At 40.2% G+C, this 16,626-nt stretch overlaps 1 protein-coding gene across 1 annotated transcript; it reads right to left on the bottom strand.

The window, feature by feature from the left end:
- Positions 1-8,079: 8,079 nt before the first annotated feature.
- LOC102031485 (matrix metalloproteinase-27) lies at positions 8,080-15,055 on the bottom strand. The gene is made up of 10 exons (XM_005417721.2): positions 14,869-15,055; positions 14,272-14,510; positions 13,510-13,658; positions 13,293-13,421; positions 11,340-11,501; positions 11,045-11,168; positions 10,052-10,182; positions 9,688-9,847; positions 8,421-8,524; positions 8,080-8,222 (listed from the first exon to the last, which is right to left on the bottom strand). Exons 1-10 carry the CDS (start codon positions 15,019-15,021, stop codon positions 8,122-8,124), a joined length of 1,452 nt encoding a protein of 483 aa, XP_005417778.1. The 5' UTR covers positions 15,022-15,055; the 3' UTR covers positions 8,080-8,121.
- Between the last annotated feature and the right edge of the window lie 1,571 nt (positions 15,056-16,626).

Below are 16,626 nucleotides of genomic sequence, written 5' to 3'. Positions count from 1 at the left end.
TAAGATTTCCTGTCATGCTGCTGCAGCCATCTTCACAAACTGATGCCCTCTCTTTTGGATATAATACATGTGAAACAAATCCAAAGAAACCAGAAAAATTCAAGCAAATTTTGCTCATTGACCTGTTAATGTTTTGATTGACAAAAATTGAGTATTTTCCAATACAACTTTTGCAATTTTTAATGTGTGAAATTATGATTCAAAATAATCTAGATGAACATATGATTATTAGAAAAGTCTGGCAATGCAAATTGAGTTATTAGTTTATTAGTATGAAGAGAGTATGGTGTATTTATACTGAAATCTTAGATCTTTTGCTGATTGAGGTTTGATTCAGAATGAAAGGAAATTATAATCTTGGTATTTTCTGTGATATCAACCATTCAGGTTTTGATGATTTTAGGTTCTTTGCATCAGCTTTCTCTAAGGCAAATAGAAATATGGCAAAGAAATCTAAGCAACAACTTTATTGCAGTATGTAAAGTGTATATTATTTTGTAGATGATTAGGGCTCAGCTTTTCTATTTTGAATAAACAGATAGTGCTGTAACATCAGGTATGACTTGTACAGGCCCTTGTCTAATATTATTACCAGAAAAATATGATTATTCCCACTATTTTTCTCAAGAGAGAGAAGTAAAATTACTATTGTGCATGGAGATAAACTTACCAAGTGTATGTGGTAATGAAACAAGACCTCTGTCTCTGTCAGATACCACACACTGCTGGTAATTCAGCTGCTAACCAAGGAGTGTGGCATCATTGCTGGAGGAAGACAATTGTATTTAGAGTAAGAGAAAGGATGGGAACCCCTCTGTCTTGCAAACCACTAGCTCATACCTGTGCCATGTTACAGAGTGTTCACACTTTGTTTTCTTCAGTGTGCAAATAAAAGCCCCAGCAGCCCCCTATTTCTCCTACAGTGTCAGCGCAGCCTTGGTGACCAACAGTAGGTGCAGAGTCCAGGGTTTTGGGTAGTCCATGCCTCACTGAAGGTTCCTGGCCCCATGCTGAAGGGGGAAAAAGGTCTCAGAAGTTTCCTTCAGGGGATAACCATATGCCTTTTTTCACTAGGTGTTGCAGAAAAACTTTACCCGAGATCTATATCCATCTTTTCCCTAAGTCTCTGCTGTCAGCCGCACACAAGGAAAGTACTCAGTAGCTGACTTGGACTGACTTCTGGTGCTAAAACTTTTGCCTTTGGCCACATAGTTTGAACGTGTCCGAAGGACCATTCACTGCTCTGAGCTCAGATGTCTCCGTTAGGCGTGTGGACAGTTCTTACCAGAATTTTGGGTCTTGTGGCCACAAAGTGCTCCACAAACTAAAAACAAGTTAGGCAAGTGAATATAACGAAGAAATTGGCTTCAAAATCATCCTTGTGTTAAAGTCCATAATTCATTTGTTCTTTCCCCAGATAGATGCTCTAAGAGATGAGATCTTTATTCTTGCCTGTTGGCAGTATGTTCTCTAAGCTCAGAATAATTTTTTTTTACAAGCATTTCATTTCATCCTCACTTTAAAGCTTTAAGAATGACATAATGAAGGTCAAATTCGTCCCAGATTGCAGAGACTTTACCTGATGGTTAAGCATTTTTAAAGGCTCAGATCCAGTCAGGAGGACAGCAGAAACAAGGATATAGGTGGAAATCACATACCTACGTACCTAGAACTTGGTCTTCACAGTGTAACCAAATTCTTACAGAAATTCTATGTCTGCAAAAATATCTCACAGTATATTTAGAAATGAAAGGGGGACCTCTGTATCTGCCTTTGTACAATTTGCATTTTGTGTAGACCTCTGCCTTTGGATATCACTGATTCCCAAAATTATGGCCTCCAATAATCTGTACCTGAAAATAATATTTGCAAAACCAGAGGCAGAAGCAGAAAGGTTTGTAAGGTGGGGATGAAGCTCTGGGAAGGAGGGTCAAGGGGACTGCAAAGGGAAGGAACATGATGGGATCCATTCTCATTTTCATACAGATCACTTTGAATGTACTGGTGCGAATACACATTTCTTCAGCCAAGTGCCTGAGGAGTGGCCATGCTTTGTGAGAACTTTGCTGGGACAGTGTATTTCTATGCTCTTAATGAGCACAGATGTCCCATTAAGGCTGTGACTGCACAAAAGATTTCAAAAGTAGTGTTGCTTAAACACATGTTGGAATTTTGGGATGAGCTTGAAGGCTTTGCTGAATCAGCGCCTTTTTCTTCTCTAATTAAATCCTGTCCTCCGGCTTACAGCGTGCACAGGCTGCACTGTGTTCCTGGAAATGAGGGAAGAGTTTATCACACTTAGAAATCAAAAAGACATCTTTACTAATAGTCATTCTCCTTCCATACTCTGTATATCTCCATAAACAAACAGCTGTTGACTTGCAGGATTTTGCTCCACAGCGCTCCTGTACCTGTTTGGTCTCCTCCTGAGATTGGTGTAAACTTTCCTTACTTCCTTACACTGAGTGTATTTGTTTTACACTAAAAGCCTGGTCTGTTCACATTAATCCTGTTTACAGTAGTATGAAGTGATAAATGCGCTGTTCAGCTGCTTGGAAAACTATAACCAAACTAGAAATTGCATCATGATTTAAAGAGTTCATATATTTATTGTGTAAATCATGTCCTGTATAATCTTTGGTGAAAATTGAAAGTGATAGTTATAAAAGTAATGGTATAGCCTGAAACATAGCTAAAGGTAAATACATGCATATACATTTGTATTATATGCATACACACACATTTGAAAAATGCTTTTCATTGCTTTTTGTAAACTATATATTTTTCATCTTTATTACCAAGTTGTTCTGTTTAACAATGGCATTTCCATATGTCTGTAAGTATTTATTTAATGAAAATACCTGTATTTTTAAGTATCAATTTTTCATCCCAACTACTGTAACCCTTTCAGTTTAGGGCAAAACAGCTTTTATCAGTTCCTCTAATAGTTTCTGATAATTTAGGGCACTCAGTCCTTCAGAACATAGTTTCTAGTACCCTCTTGGTGCTTTTCTTTATGTTTTCCTTTTGGTGACTTTGAATCACCACCAACATGATAAACACACAGGTCAGCTTATTCAATTTAAATAACCTTATTAATAGATTTAACAAACCATTTTTCGTTTTTAAATCTGAGTGCTTCTCCTCACATACTTTTCTCTCTATAAAATACCTTTATGCAAACTTTTATTTAGAAAATCCTGAGCCGCGCAACTGAAATGAAACATCTGAGTTGCTGAGCTGCCGGGAGCCAACCCGGAGCAGATGTTGGGGCGGCTGTGAGCGCGGGGTTCCAGATGTGACTGTGGAGCGCCAGATGTGAGCGCGAGGTGCCAGCTGTGAGCGCTAGGTGGCAGCGGTGACCGCGCGGTGGCAGCTGTGACCAGGGTGACAGTAGTGTCCTTGGGGCAACGGCGCTGAGCCCCCACCCCCTGAGCCAGGGTCCCCGAAACAGGGCCAGTGGGCAGCGCTGGCAGGTCCCTGCAGGCTGTGCTCACGGGAACTGCTGGGCTGGGCAAGGGGAAGTTCTTAACTCCAGTCTGTTGCTAGAAGCAGCGTTTTCTTTGGGGGCCTGTGCTAACCTCCTGCAGCAAATGCTCCAAAAGTAATCACCACCTTCATCGGTCCAAGGTCAAACAGACACAAATGCTCCAAAAGTAATCACCACCTTCTTCAGTCCAAGGTCAAACAGACACAATACCACGAGGCTGAGTTACCCACCCCACACCCAGACCCAGTCTTTAGGAGCCTATGTTGGATTTTTATCCGATAGTTTGGAACCTTGTGCTGCTCATTAATGTGGAGGTTGTATGCCCCTTGGTTCCACCAGCAGCCTTTGTTCCTATCACACAGAGAAGGCATTTCCACACCTCCCCTGCTCCTTTAGCTCCTGCAGGCTGCAGAGTCCCACAGAGCCTGTGCAGACCCACATGCATCCATATGGGGACAAGGTACTCTAAGGAGCACGCAAAAACACACACAGGGATCTATGTCCACTAAATCTGAAGTCAGCAAGATACAGTGCTTACAAACCATAAAAACACATGAAGCCTCGATGCTTGAGGAAAAATCCAGCAGACATCCCTTATCTCAAGTTGATTTAATCAATGAATGCAGACAGACCATGAAAAAGTCTGATTTACAGCCAGAACCACAGAACACACATCTCAAACCTCTAGATCCTGTCTGCAAAGTACATGTCCAAGGTACACTCAGTAAGATCACTGAGATGGCTGTCACTAAAAGGGTTCACCCTGCAAGGCTCTCTGCCTGGGTGTGCAGACCTCAGAAAAGTGCTCTCCCTGTTTTGGCCAGGCCCCTCATCTGCACTGTGCCACTCATCTTCAGTTCTTGTTGATGTTCTGTTTCAGCACCTGCAATGTCTGTACTGGGTTTCAGTTCTCTGCTTTGCACGTGGCTCTGGCATGTCTGATGGGTCAGTGTTCAAAAAGGTTCAAACTTCATAAGCTGCTCAAAGAGCATGTTGGCTATCAGCACTTAAACACAGCCTTGCACCTTCATTTCCTGTTATTGGGATTTGGGCAATTTGCAGCAAGGGACACGAAATTATGAGAGAGTGCAGGGGAGAATGGTTATGTATAGCCAGGCAATAACAAGTTATTTCTTTATATGTTATCCCCCACGCTTGTATTTTTTCTTCCTTTAAGGTACCAAACCTTTAAAAAAATCAGTATCAGTTTTCTCAGGGCTTCTGGTGTATCTGTCCCCTGAGAGCTCAGGGGAGAATTGTTCACTTGAAAGGGTAAGGTGTGGCCTTTCAGCTCTGCTCTAGCAAGTATTTAATCATACATAGCTCCTGCCTCACTCTGTTAGCTGAAACACTCCCATGCCAGTGTCAGGAGATTGGGTTCCTGTAGGCAAAGAAGTGAGCAGAGCTTTTCAGGTCAATCTACCAGGAATGCTGTAGTCTGTGTGCCTCAGGAACACATTACATTAGGATGTATAATTTCCTCAATTTAGTTCAGTCTCATCATCTTAGGATCTTGTTAATTTGAAAAACAGCTGTTGAAAACCATTAATTGGATGAGAAGCAAATGACCGTTTTTCTTGGTGACAGGAAACAACTGGAAAGACAAACGTGGATCAGCTGTCTCCTTGGTTTTATATGTCACTTCTGCCTTTCCTTGTCTGCCCTCTCAAACTCCTCTTGTCAACAGTAGGGGGAATACAATATTATAAAACTGAATGGAAATCTGCAGTGGAAAGCAAGAAGAATGTTTAGTAAAAACACTAAGAAAATTATTTCAGCTTTACCACATGGGATCCTGTTTTCTGTGTGTCCATCTGGTTCCACAGCAACTGGAGGTACTGGCCAATTTTTCCAAGCCAAACTGAAATTCCACAGTTCCTTCTCATTTTTTGTGGAAAATAGCAGCTGGCTAGAGGAGAAAAACCCCTTTCGATGGGAAGAAAGATTATTCATCCCTGGGCTGGGCTGTGGGGCCAGTAGCTGGTCACCCCACGGATAACTGCACAGCATTACCCAGCTAGATACCTAAATATAGTATGGGGACATGCATTATGAGGAGCTATAGGAGGAAAAAGAGATGGGGAGAGGTACTGGGGACTCTCTGGGGCTGTGGGAAGATACGTTGAGCTGTAAGACATAGTCCCACATTGTCCAGAGATGGAAGGATAGGATCACCAGTAAGCACTCTTTTCTTCTCTTCTGACACTCCTATTCTGGTTCCTACTCCTCCAATGAAATGACAATCTGAGAGGGAAAACTGAGTGACCAAGCTGTTACCACTAATCAGAAGTCAAGTCCTTCTGTGTTGGCAATGACTTTTTAGGCCTTCTTTGATAATACAGGAAAAGCAATACTGGTTGCTTTATTTATTTTCACAGGTGACCTGTGAACATGACCCGTCGCTGGTTTAACAGAATGCCAGAGTTGTCAGTCAGAAAACTTCATTAACTACATTCCAGTGTTAAAGATTAATTTGCCTTAAGATCAGGGATTTTTATAAATTATGAAACAATGTTTCACCTAAGAAAAGAAGGAGAACAGGGTAATATGATTGTTTATATATCTGAAGCCAGTGGAACTTGCCTAGGTATTGCAAAGAACAGAATAATCTCCTCTATGACTCAATGATTAGACGTTTCTTGAAGTTAAAATTACAATCATATTACACACTGAGCAGACAGTGTGTTAAAGAGTAATCTTGCCTCTGACTATAAACACCTGGGTGTAACTTGGCAGCTTCTGTGACCGTGCTGTTAAACTGCTTTCTACTACACAGCCATCAATTTAATTGAATGCTGGAGAAGAATTTAAGGAGTCTGAAAAGACAGAAATAGCTAAGGAATCATCTCTGTTCCACCTGCCTCCAGCATATTCTGCTCTTTTTGTGTGGGATATTACAAGTGCAAGCAGGTGCCTTCAGACAACTTTATCACTGGCTTGTGGTGATAATGCTGCTGTTGTAACTTGTCAAAAAAGCAAACATCATAGAGGAGAAATGTAGGATGTCCCATTCTGAATAAAAACTGAGAGATACACACCAAAGGTACTATTAATTCCACCCAGCCTTATCTGTCTGAAAGGCAGCTACTCTAAGCTAGTTGGGTAGCCTTCTCCTGCAAAGAGATATTTTCTCTAGAGGCTGAAGACACTGGTTTGCTCCAGCAAAGCCTTTGAGTGAGATGAGATGAGATGAGATGAGATGAGATGAGATGAGATGAGATGAGATGATGAGTAATGTTGTGGAAAATTTCCTCCTCTTTTTACAGGGATCTTCCCTAACTCCTATATCTAGACAGGAAGCTAAAGCAGTCAGATAAATCTCCCTCAAATGAGTACTGTACCACCCCACTTTAGGCTTACATTTTCTTAGGGATCTAAATGGTGATGGTGTTCCTTATGATTAGACTTGTAGATTAGTGAAACATCACATTTGATCCTTTACTTTGATTTCCTGGTGGGACCAAAGCCAGTGGGTTTCTCACATCAATAGCAGCAACACAGTGGTACTGCTGCTGTTTACAGCGGGTTAGGTGGGCAAGGTTCATGGTGGGGTCATTGCATTGTTATAAAAATACATAGCAAAAAGAAACATTTTACTGAATCATGGGAGAGGTGTGTAAAACAGACAGATATGTGAGAACTGGGGAACAGCAGGACAAACCAGTACTGAGACCAGATTCTCAGACATCCCCAGCCACGCACATAGTATGGCCAACAATTTCACAGTGAGTTCTGGGCCTGTTTCCAGAACTAAATGTAAAAGAAATACCTGGAGAGGATGTGACTGTGACTCTATAGATTTTGTCTGATTTTGTGAAGAGTTTGCATGGCAACAGGCAATAAATGTATGTAAAGATATATGTAAAGCACATGGTTTGTATGTATATTTCCTCAGAAGAGGAAAGGTTCTCCATGACACGGTAGTTGAATCTATTCTTGAACAGGGCAGGGCTGATATGTGAAGGATGTAATTCATAGCTTCAGACAAAGTGGACACTGATGAAATGTTAATTGTTATGCTATAAAGATTGATCAGGGTGATTATCAGGTGAGATAATTTATTTAGACATTGGGACTTCAGGGTGATTTTGGTGTCAAAGTACTGCTGTGATGTGAAAGGGACAAGGCTGCAACAGCCAAAGGAGAGCAGGACAAGCAGAAAAGCAAGTGGCTAATGAAAGTTTGTATCACACAGATGGAGAGAAAAAAACCTTGCTCTTTGGAGAGAGAAGAGGCAAAGTACAAACATTGTATGCTGGAGGGATAATAGAATATCAACCTGCAGCCTTTCACACTTCAGAAATGTAGAATGCCTTCAACAGATGAAGCAGAAAACGGGTGCCATCAACCTAAAACTCTTTATTGCCAAAATATTAAAAAAATCCCCAAACCATCTGAAGAAAATGTAATAATTTTTTGTATAATTTCCACTCATGGGAAAAATGCAATTTTGTTCTAATCTTTGAAAATAAAATTTAAGCTGACATGTTAATTTATTAAAATACATGAAAATTATTTTTGAAAACTCGTCCTGTTGCCTATTCTGTAGAGCAGTGTACATACAGACAATTTCTGAGATCTCTGGAATGGTAGTTATTGTCTTTCACTGAGTGTAAGAAAGTTTAATGATGCTAACAGTGAAACCAGCTGTTACTCTTCATTTCTCTGATAACTTTTTTACCAATAGGGTCAAACTCCCACTGTTTTGATCCATGAAAAAAGTAGAATAATCCTGGAAATGAAAAAGTAAAGCATTATGTAATAGATACAAGAAATAGCTTCATTCTGACAAATTCCCTTTGTACACACAGGAGAGCATCTCTTAATTTCTGTCTTTTGCAGGATGCAGCAATAATGACATTCGTCATAGTTTCAGAACTTATGATCTTTAGAACTAAACTGATTTTACATAAAAGCTTATTTCATTTACCTTTCTGGTGAAAAACAGCGTCAGCCCTCTGACTAATTCCTGGAAATTCATCGACTGTCAGTCTAGGATAACCCTTCTCCATGGACTGGCTGTTTTCATCAAACCTAAATCATATGAAGGGAGACATGCAATTTTCCAGAGTTTAGACTTCAATCCTGAACAGAGTTTAGCAGCTTTTAAAATATGCCCACCCATCTGCAATTTAGTTCGTTTCACTGGGGTTGCAAGAGAAAGCTGTGTTATTTACTTCCACACATGGCTGCAGGATGCTGGTCACTATGTTTTCCATGAGGTTGCTTGTTTGCTGATAAAGGTAAACACTTCCAAAGAAGCATCCTAAGTGAGAAAAATGGGAGGAACACCCACATTTTTGACTCCAGGGATGGGATTTCCCTCCTCTGATGATAACAATGTGACAGACAGTGCATGGAAATGGGACAGATTAATTCCTTCTATAGCACATATTTATAGCATGAATTTTGACTCCTCCTTGCAGACTTTGATAAGATATTGTACTTAGTCCTCTACTAGCTGGACAGATTTAGATGGAGGCAAGGAAGCTGGCTTATTTCTAATATATCAAGTTCTTCCTATGTGAATCAGGACAATTTTAATGAGATAGGGCTAAATTAAGGGGACTTGAAAGGAGAACCTGAAATGTTCTTCCAGATTTGAGGAACCCTTTCAGGGAAAAAAAAAAAGCAAAACAAACCAAGCAAACAAAGCCTTTGTCTCACTTCTCCTTGGATACAAGAAATATTTTTCACAGGCATCTGAGGCTGAGAGAATGAGTTACTAGGTAAGAAATGTGTGTTGTGGTTTACTTGCATGCTGTTGTCTTGTGACCAAGGCAGTAAAATAACAATGTAAGATATTGTAAATACTCTACCCAAATTAATCAAAACCAAAAAACAGGAAACCACAGGAATCTCAAAATCCAGATGACACTGTATGTATCACTGAGGAACCCCACAGTTAGTCACAATAAAATCTATGTGAACCACGCTTGCCCTGGTTGTCTGAGGACCTTTGCAGCTGCTGTCCTTGCACACAGAAGGAATCTTTCAGCTTCCCAAAGCTGACTTCTTTCTTCCCCTGCCTGCTCTTTGGGTATCAAGACTCACTCATGCCAGTTTGAGAATAGGATTTGGAGGGAACCTGCAGTTACCTAAAAGGTCTGCTTTCTCTTTTATCACATGTTCTCTTTAATTTTTAATCAGATTACATTGGAGTTATTAATAGGAAAACATTTGTCAGTTATTCTTACCTCCAGTACTTGTCACCTATGAAAAAGTCTGTCTTCCCTGTATTTTTATTACAAACAGCTGCATCAATTTTCTTGACACCTTTAGGGAAGCCCAGTGTGTTGATATTCTTTGGATAACCAAGCAACACCCGATATCCGCTGATAACCCAGAATTTGTTGCCTGTTAAGACAAATTAAAATATTTAGTTTTGCCAGTCATTTTCAGACAGTAAATCACAAAATGCACACCTTTATTGTAGATTTTAGGAAAAATAGATGAAATATTCTGAGTTTTTATTTTACCTATTTGAAAAATGTATTTTATGCACACATCCCTTCTGCCCACATAATTAAGAAAAAAATTAGAGAAAATCTCATACTTCACCTTTGAAAAGTAGGATCTGATCTTTTGTATTCTCATATGCAGCTTCAATACCAGGAGGCAGATTTGGCCAGAAGGCAGAAATTAATTCACGTTCAACTTCTGAGTTATCAGGATATACCCGCCATAAGTGCCTGATTTAAATATGAAACAGGTTTGTAGTACATAACAAGCCACAGAAACTTCTGTGTGTGCAAAAGAATGTGAACAACATTGTGACTTACAAGCTCTTTCTTGTCAGTGGAGCTACCTGGCTTGATGTGTCAGAAAGGAAATAAGTCCCTGCACCAGGAAATGTCTGGTTTTTTAATTCTATCTTCATTCTGGCATTTCATTGATACTGATTGATAAATGATCAGTTATAAGCAGCTGAATATTTCAAGCTGTCCCTGTACTCTATAGTGAGAGGTTTATAGGAGTCCAGGTAGGACTTAGTGTAACCTCTTCAGCAGATGAATTCCCCAGATGATTTTGGGCTTGCAAAGGGGATTGGAGGAGAAATTGGCTCAACTATATGGTCAAACGTACTTATTTCCTAGTTTGTTAGTTACTTAGATTAGTTAAATTAATTGAACACTTAATTAAATGTTCAAGGCCAGGTTGGATGGGGATCTGAGCAACCTGGACTAGTGGGAAGTGTCCCTGCTTGAAACTAGATGATCTTCAAGATATCTTCCAAACCAAACCTTTATGTGATTGTCTGGAAATATTTGCATCATTAAGTCAAGTCACTACTCAGGGTAACCATCTACACATTTGGGAATAAGGTCTCATTGGGATTGAGGTATTTTCTGGAAAAAAATGAAGCATGTTTTTTCAGGGGATTCTGTACAATATTAATGCTACTAAAATCTGCTAAAACTTTTATTTCCATGAATTGAAATCCATTTGTCTCATTGTAAATCCTGTAAACATGTGAAGCACAAAAGTGTTCAGTCTTTGTAGGAATCAAGAAAAATTAAACCACATGCAGACAAATGTCACATCAGTATCTACCTGCCCTTTAGAAAAATGATTTCTTGTCGGAGTGTAGTTACAGCATCAAAAGACATCTTGGAGCCACAGATTTCGGGTGAGGTAGGGGTGGTTGGCCTTTTATCTGGGGCACTTGGTGGGGATCCTGAGGGAGAAATTTTGGAAAGATTACACCAAGTTGTAGAAATATTATATTTCCACACCTTGCTTTTTAAAAAATATTATGCAAATATGATTAAGTTTATGGTGAAACTTTGTGAAAGAGATTATTTCTCCTCAGCTTACCTTTTTGTCTAAAGCCATGGATTTTACTCACCATAAATGGACTGAATGCCACTTATATCATCTGGAGAGAGGGGAAATTCACTGGGGCTGATGTAGGCATAATTGGGGAACATGAGAGCCCTCTGATCATTTGAATGGGAGAGACCCAGAGCATGGCCAAACTCATGAGCAGCAACAAGGAACAAGTTGAACCCTTATGAAATGGATAGAGAGAAGAGATCAGTCAAATTTTACTCAGTAAATGGCCGATATGATCACAGCATCAGGCTATTGCTCAGTCACAGTTTTCATACAATATATTGACTTCACTACGGAATGCATCTAGGTGAACATATTTTTGTATAAGACAAGATTGTGGTCTTCCCCCACTAGAAGGGAGAGACTTTTGACCCTCTTGCTTTCTGTTAGCTACTGAAAGTGTGTGTGTGTGTGTGTGTCTTGAGTGTATATCTGGGGCTGAGTGTGGGTGCAGCTCTTTGGAATGTCCTGGCAGGGTTTCCTGGCTGAGGTAGAATAGATTAGATAGTGAGTCAGATCAAATTAACAGCTCTCCAGGGCAAGGCAGGAGGACACACTCTGTGCTCACCACAGGTATCAAAGTGTCACTCTGTGTGTCACTCTCCCTCCTACAAACCTGAGAAGGAAAGGTGAGATCATGAATAGACAAGGAAAAATAAAACATAAGCAGAACGCTTTACCTTTTTAACATTGGGACTTTAAAGCATATGATTTCTTTAGAGATTTATGAAACAAAATAAATTTTTAAAATAGTATTCATCTGCATACTTATTCCCAGTGAAACATGTTAACACAAGAAAGAAATAAAAATGGAATTTCCTTCAACATGTGTCCCTCCAAGTAACATGCCATTCTGAAGTAGAGAAGAATGATCATCTGTCCTGCAGACCAAGATCCAGAAATGTCAACAGATTTAATGAAGATCACAAGTCTGTGGCAGAGGAGAGGACTGGTCATCGATTGCCCAAGAAAGCTTGGCTGAAGCCAGGACATTCACTTCTCAAAAACCCAAACAAAATAAAACCTCATTTTTTCCACACATATTTCCAGTCAGTCCTCCTCTCTCACGAGTCTTCCGAGTGCTCCAAGTTCTGCAATGTCTGGCTGCTGGAGCTATGCTGCTGAGGAACAGCAGAAAACCTGTGGTTGACCCATTCAGTCCCAGTATGGGGAAAACATCACATTTAATCATGTGACATGCCCATCACTCATCCCTCTCTTTTTTTCCCACCACAATAAACCCACAGTCTCCTCCTTGTGCAGCTGTTTTACAGCACTTCTCTGTTCATTAGCTCCTTGCTCTTCCTGACCTCAGCTCTCTTGTTGCAGCTTTCCATCCCAAAAAGTGGGTGAGAAAAGGGTCGAAAGTAGCAGAGAGTAATGTGCCTGTGTGCTGACAGACCTGCCAGAGGCAGTAGGTGCTGCACGGCCAGCCTGGAGTCTGAATGGAGCAGACATCCCCAGACAGATTGAGGCTGGGCACTCAGTGTTCCCCTGTCTGCTGCCTATTGTTGACCCTACCCTGGAATTTTTAATGAAGGCTCTTTATTATCCCTGGTGGCTGTATTGATTTTTAGGTAGTGGGGATGTCCTCTGAGGGCTGCTGCAAAGCACAGGCCACGGTAGTGCCAGGCCTGGTGTGCACCAGAGTGGAAAAGAGAAAGCTTTTATCATGAAACTCTGGGCCACCACCAGCCCCCAGGTAACAGTGCTCTGTCTGTGGCATTCCTACCTGAAAAGGATTGTCCAGTTGGTATTTTTATCAGGGCTAATTAAGGACTAGAGTAGATCAAGGTGTTTATGTCTGTGTCACTGTAAGTATCCCTGTTGGAGGACAGTCTGCAATATCTCAAACTGCTCTTATAGTTAATACCATGTTTCATCTCAGTCTCTTCCTTCACTTAAATAAAATCAGAATGAAATTTGTTCATCTGCATAACACTTTATAAACCTTTTTTGAACCTACCAGCTGAGCCTGTCGTCCAGTCTTCATCCTCGTCAAAGTGCACATCACCGCCTAAACCATTGCCAGGTGGAAAGGCATGAGCCAGAACTCCAAGGGGGCCATCAAAATAGCGAGGGCAATGTCCATGAACTAAATAACATGAAGTTGGTACAACACTAAGCTTAGGTTATGACTATTGAAAAATAATTAATTTTATCGAGTGCAGTATTCATTTTACCTTTGGTCCCAAAAGCAATCATTATGTTTGCTATGCCCTTATGAATGCGAGTGAAAATCAGCGGGGTGACAGCACTCCACACTTTAAATGCCTTCTCAACTGCTTTATCCACATCCTCCTTGCTCATATCTGGTGTGTAGTTCACAATTCTACAGTTATGAGAATTCAAGCATAATATTTAGTATTTGCGGAAAAAAGAAAATCCCTAATATGGTTAAAAAGATTAACAGAAAATAAAAGAAACAATGTAACCTGTAAACAAATAGTGCCCAAGATTCATCTTGGACTGAGTGAGATTTATATGTGAAAACTGAGTGTGTTTGAGTATGTGATAACAGTACAATATGTCTTTTTCATAATAGTTGTGTACATATTATCAGTTTTTTCTAAAAACTTAGCCAGGAAGTTGCCTCTTGAGCATGAGGAAAGTTGCCTCCTCAGATTTCTGTGACTACTACACTGTCATCTCAGCAAATGTTAAAGATAATGAGGCTTGTACAGGGTGCAATTGATGTTTCTGTTTGGCTTACAGAATATTTGTCAGGAATGATACATGACAGGTGAAATACTATGGTTTAACCAGTACATGCAAAATACCCAGTTTGATTTTCAGAAATTCCTCTCAGGAGCATGCATAGCTGTGGAGAGAGAAACATTTCTGTACTCCCAACAGGGAACAATTGCTACAGAAATTATATTTAAATATAATACATTTGGATACCCACAAATCTAAAATTTAAACTCAAAAAGTAATTATACTACCTGTATGTCAGTTTGTTTTTTTTCCATCCGGGCAGGGTGAAGCCATAGAGACCCACATCGGGAACTCCACACCTGGGTTGCTTCATCATTTCCAATGTTTCATTATCCAGTTTTCCTGTCACTTTCAAACCAAAAAATTGTTGCATTTTCTGAAGTTTTTCAGCTGCAGATTCAGCATTTATTTTCCATCCAAGTTGATTTGGATCTGGCTCAACAGCATAGAATTTATTCAAGTAGTTCTAGTGAAAAAAAAAGCAACATGTTTCACATTTTGGTCTGTTTCTTGAACAAATAAATACCTTAGGACTGATGCTATTTGTGTAGGCTGCTGGCAAAACCTTCCTGTGATTTTGGAGCACAACAAATGTTTGCATGAGGATCACAGCTAAACAGAAACAGACAACATTGTCCTGACTCTTATTTACTTGAATTTTCCACTTTGTACAGATTTATCATACTTTAATAAAGTTCGAGCAGCAGAGTTCTATGCAACAGCATTTTCTCAGAAATGCAGTAAGCTGCTGTGCAACTGGAACACACAGAATAGGTCTAAAAATAGAGGGCTCAATGGATCCCAGATATGGACAATGCAATTACCTGTACAAGCTTTGCATCTTCTTCATTGTCTTTCTCTGGGTGGAAGGGAAGAGCGCTAGAAACAGCTGTGCATGTCACAAGCCAAAGTGAAAGAGCCTTCATTTTTACTCTCATCTCTGTCCTGGTAGGAGAGCTGTCTGCTTTCTGGTCCATGTGCCTCCTTTCTTGTGTCCCAGTTCATATGGTTGTGGGATGCTCTGGAGAGTCAGCTGTAGACTGACTCAGAGCTCATCATGCTCCGATTCCCCCCCCACAAGTTATAACACTGTGCAGACTAACACAATAAAACTTAATTGACCCCATCCGACTTCACAGTCCTCTGAATAAGTTGGGATTTGGATCTGTCTAAGCAGCTTGGCTACACTTTCAAAACTGGCACTTAATTTCAGTTATTTTACACTGACTTTGACAAACCTGAGCAATTTCGTGCCAGATTAAGTGGTGGAAAAATGTAAAACCTTTTAAGTTGTCCCAACACACCTGTGCGAATTGGGACCACCAAATGTCAAGGTACTCTACATTCTCCACCTAGAAAATGGGAATTGTGCAGGAGGCATGAATCCCATAAAAAAGAAAACAACTCAGACTTTGGGAGAAATGACTGTAAGCAGAATATTTTATTTTCAAATTGATTTATGATGAAAATGCCAATTCCTTACCTACCTCTTTCTGGCAATTTTTTAAGCAGTGTGTTTCTTTTAAATTATTCTGGTGGAATCCAAGATATACATAAATGACATTGATTTTACCTTATAAATTGAACCTAAAAAATGTGAATAATCTTATATCTCTGTCTGCATCTATCTATCTATCCATCCATCCATCTGCCATTTCATCACTAAAGGGTTTTTTTCAGTTTAACCACATTAGCCACAGGGCATATGATTATTTCCTGTCTTAAGTAATTCAGAATAAGGGAAGTTTCAAGAGTCACACAAGCTGTGACAAATTATGAGATTTCACCCTGTTCCAGCCAAGCACCTTCCTCTTCCACTGGCAACAAAGGGAGATGAAGGTGTTTAGCACCTTAGAGGAGCTCTCACGGCACATACTCATCTTTTACAAAACTGCTGAAAGAAATGCCTTCACGTTGGACAGTGGCTTTTTCAGGAAATCCATGCTTCTGGTTTTTGGCTTTTTTTACTGTCACTTCCAGCCAATTTTTCTCCAGCTGGAGGCATTAATAGTGAATTTTTTCATCCCAATATCCTTGTTGTTAAACTTGTTGTTAAAGGCGTTTCTCAACTACTTAAAAAAACCCCCTTCTCTTGATTATTATGATTTCATTGTATGGGTCCCATTCAGTTCTGTATGTATTTGACCATACTGATTAGATTTTTGTTGATATAATGCATGTTTAGACAGCTACCTAGCAGACACCCATGTTGTGAACAATTAGTAATGTTGAGTCCCTGCTGGTATAGTGTTAAGGTCATGACCATGCTGCAGCACTGCTTCTGGTTCCTGGGATGCTCTGTGTAACATCGTCAGTACTACTGATGTGATAGGCAGTCAGCTTTGTCAGTTAAAACAGGGGTCACATTGCTGCTGCCTTCTAAGAGGAGAAAAGGAGTCATGGGGTAGTTCAACATCCACCAACTCTAATAAATGTCAAAGATAAGCATTGGGAAACCGTAACCAGAAGCTTCTTGTACAGCTTCTTCTTTTCCCAGACCCCAAGGCCAGCTACAGACGTGTTTGTGAAACAGCACTTGTGAACCTTTTCCGGTCTCTCTCACTTGGGCAGTGGGAACTGGC

Source organism: Geospiza fortis, unplaced genomic scaffold (assembly GCF_000277835.1).
Source record: "Geospiza fortis unplaced genomic scaffold, GeoFor_1.0 scaffold16, whole genome shotgun sequence".
NCBI classification, from domain to species: domain Eukaryota; kingdom Metazoa; phylum Chordata; class Aves; order Passeriformes; family Thraupidae; genus Geospiza; species Geospiza fortis.
This window is presented reverse-complemented; position numbering and strand designations above follow the sequence as displayed.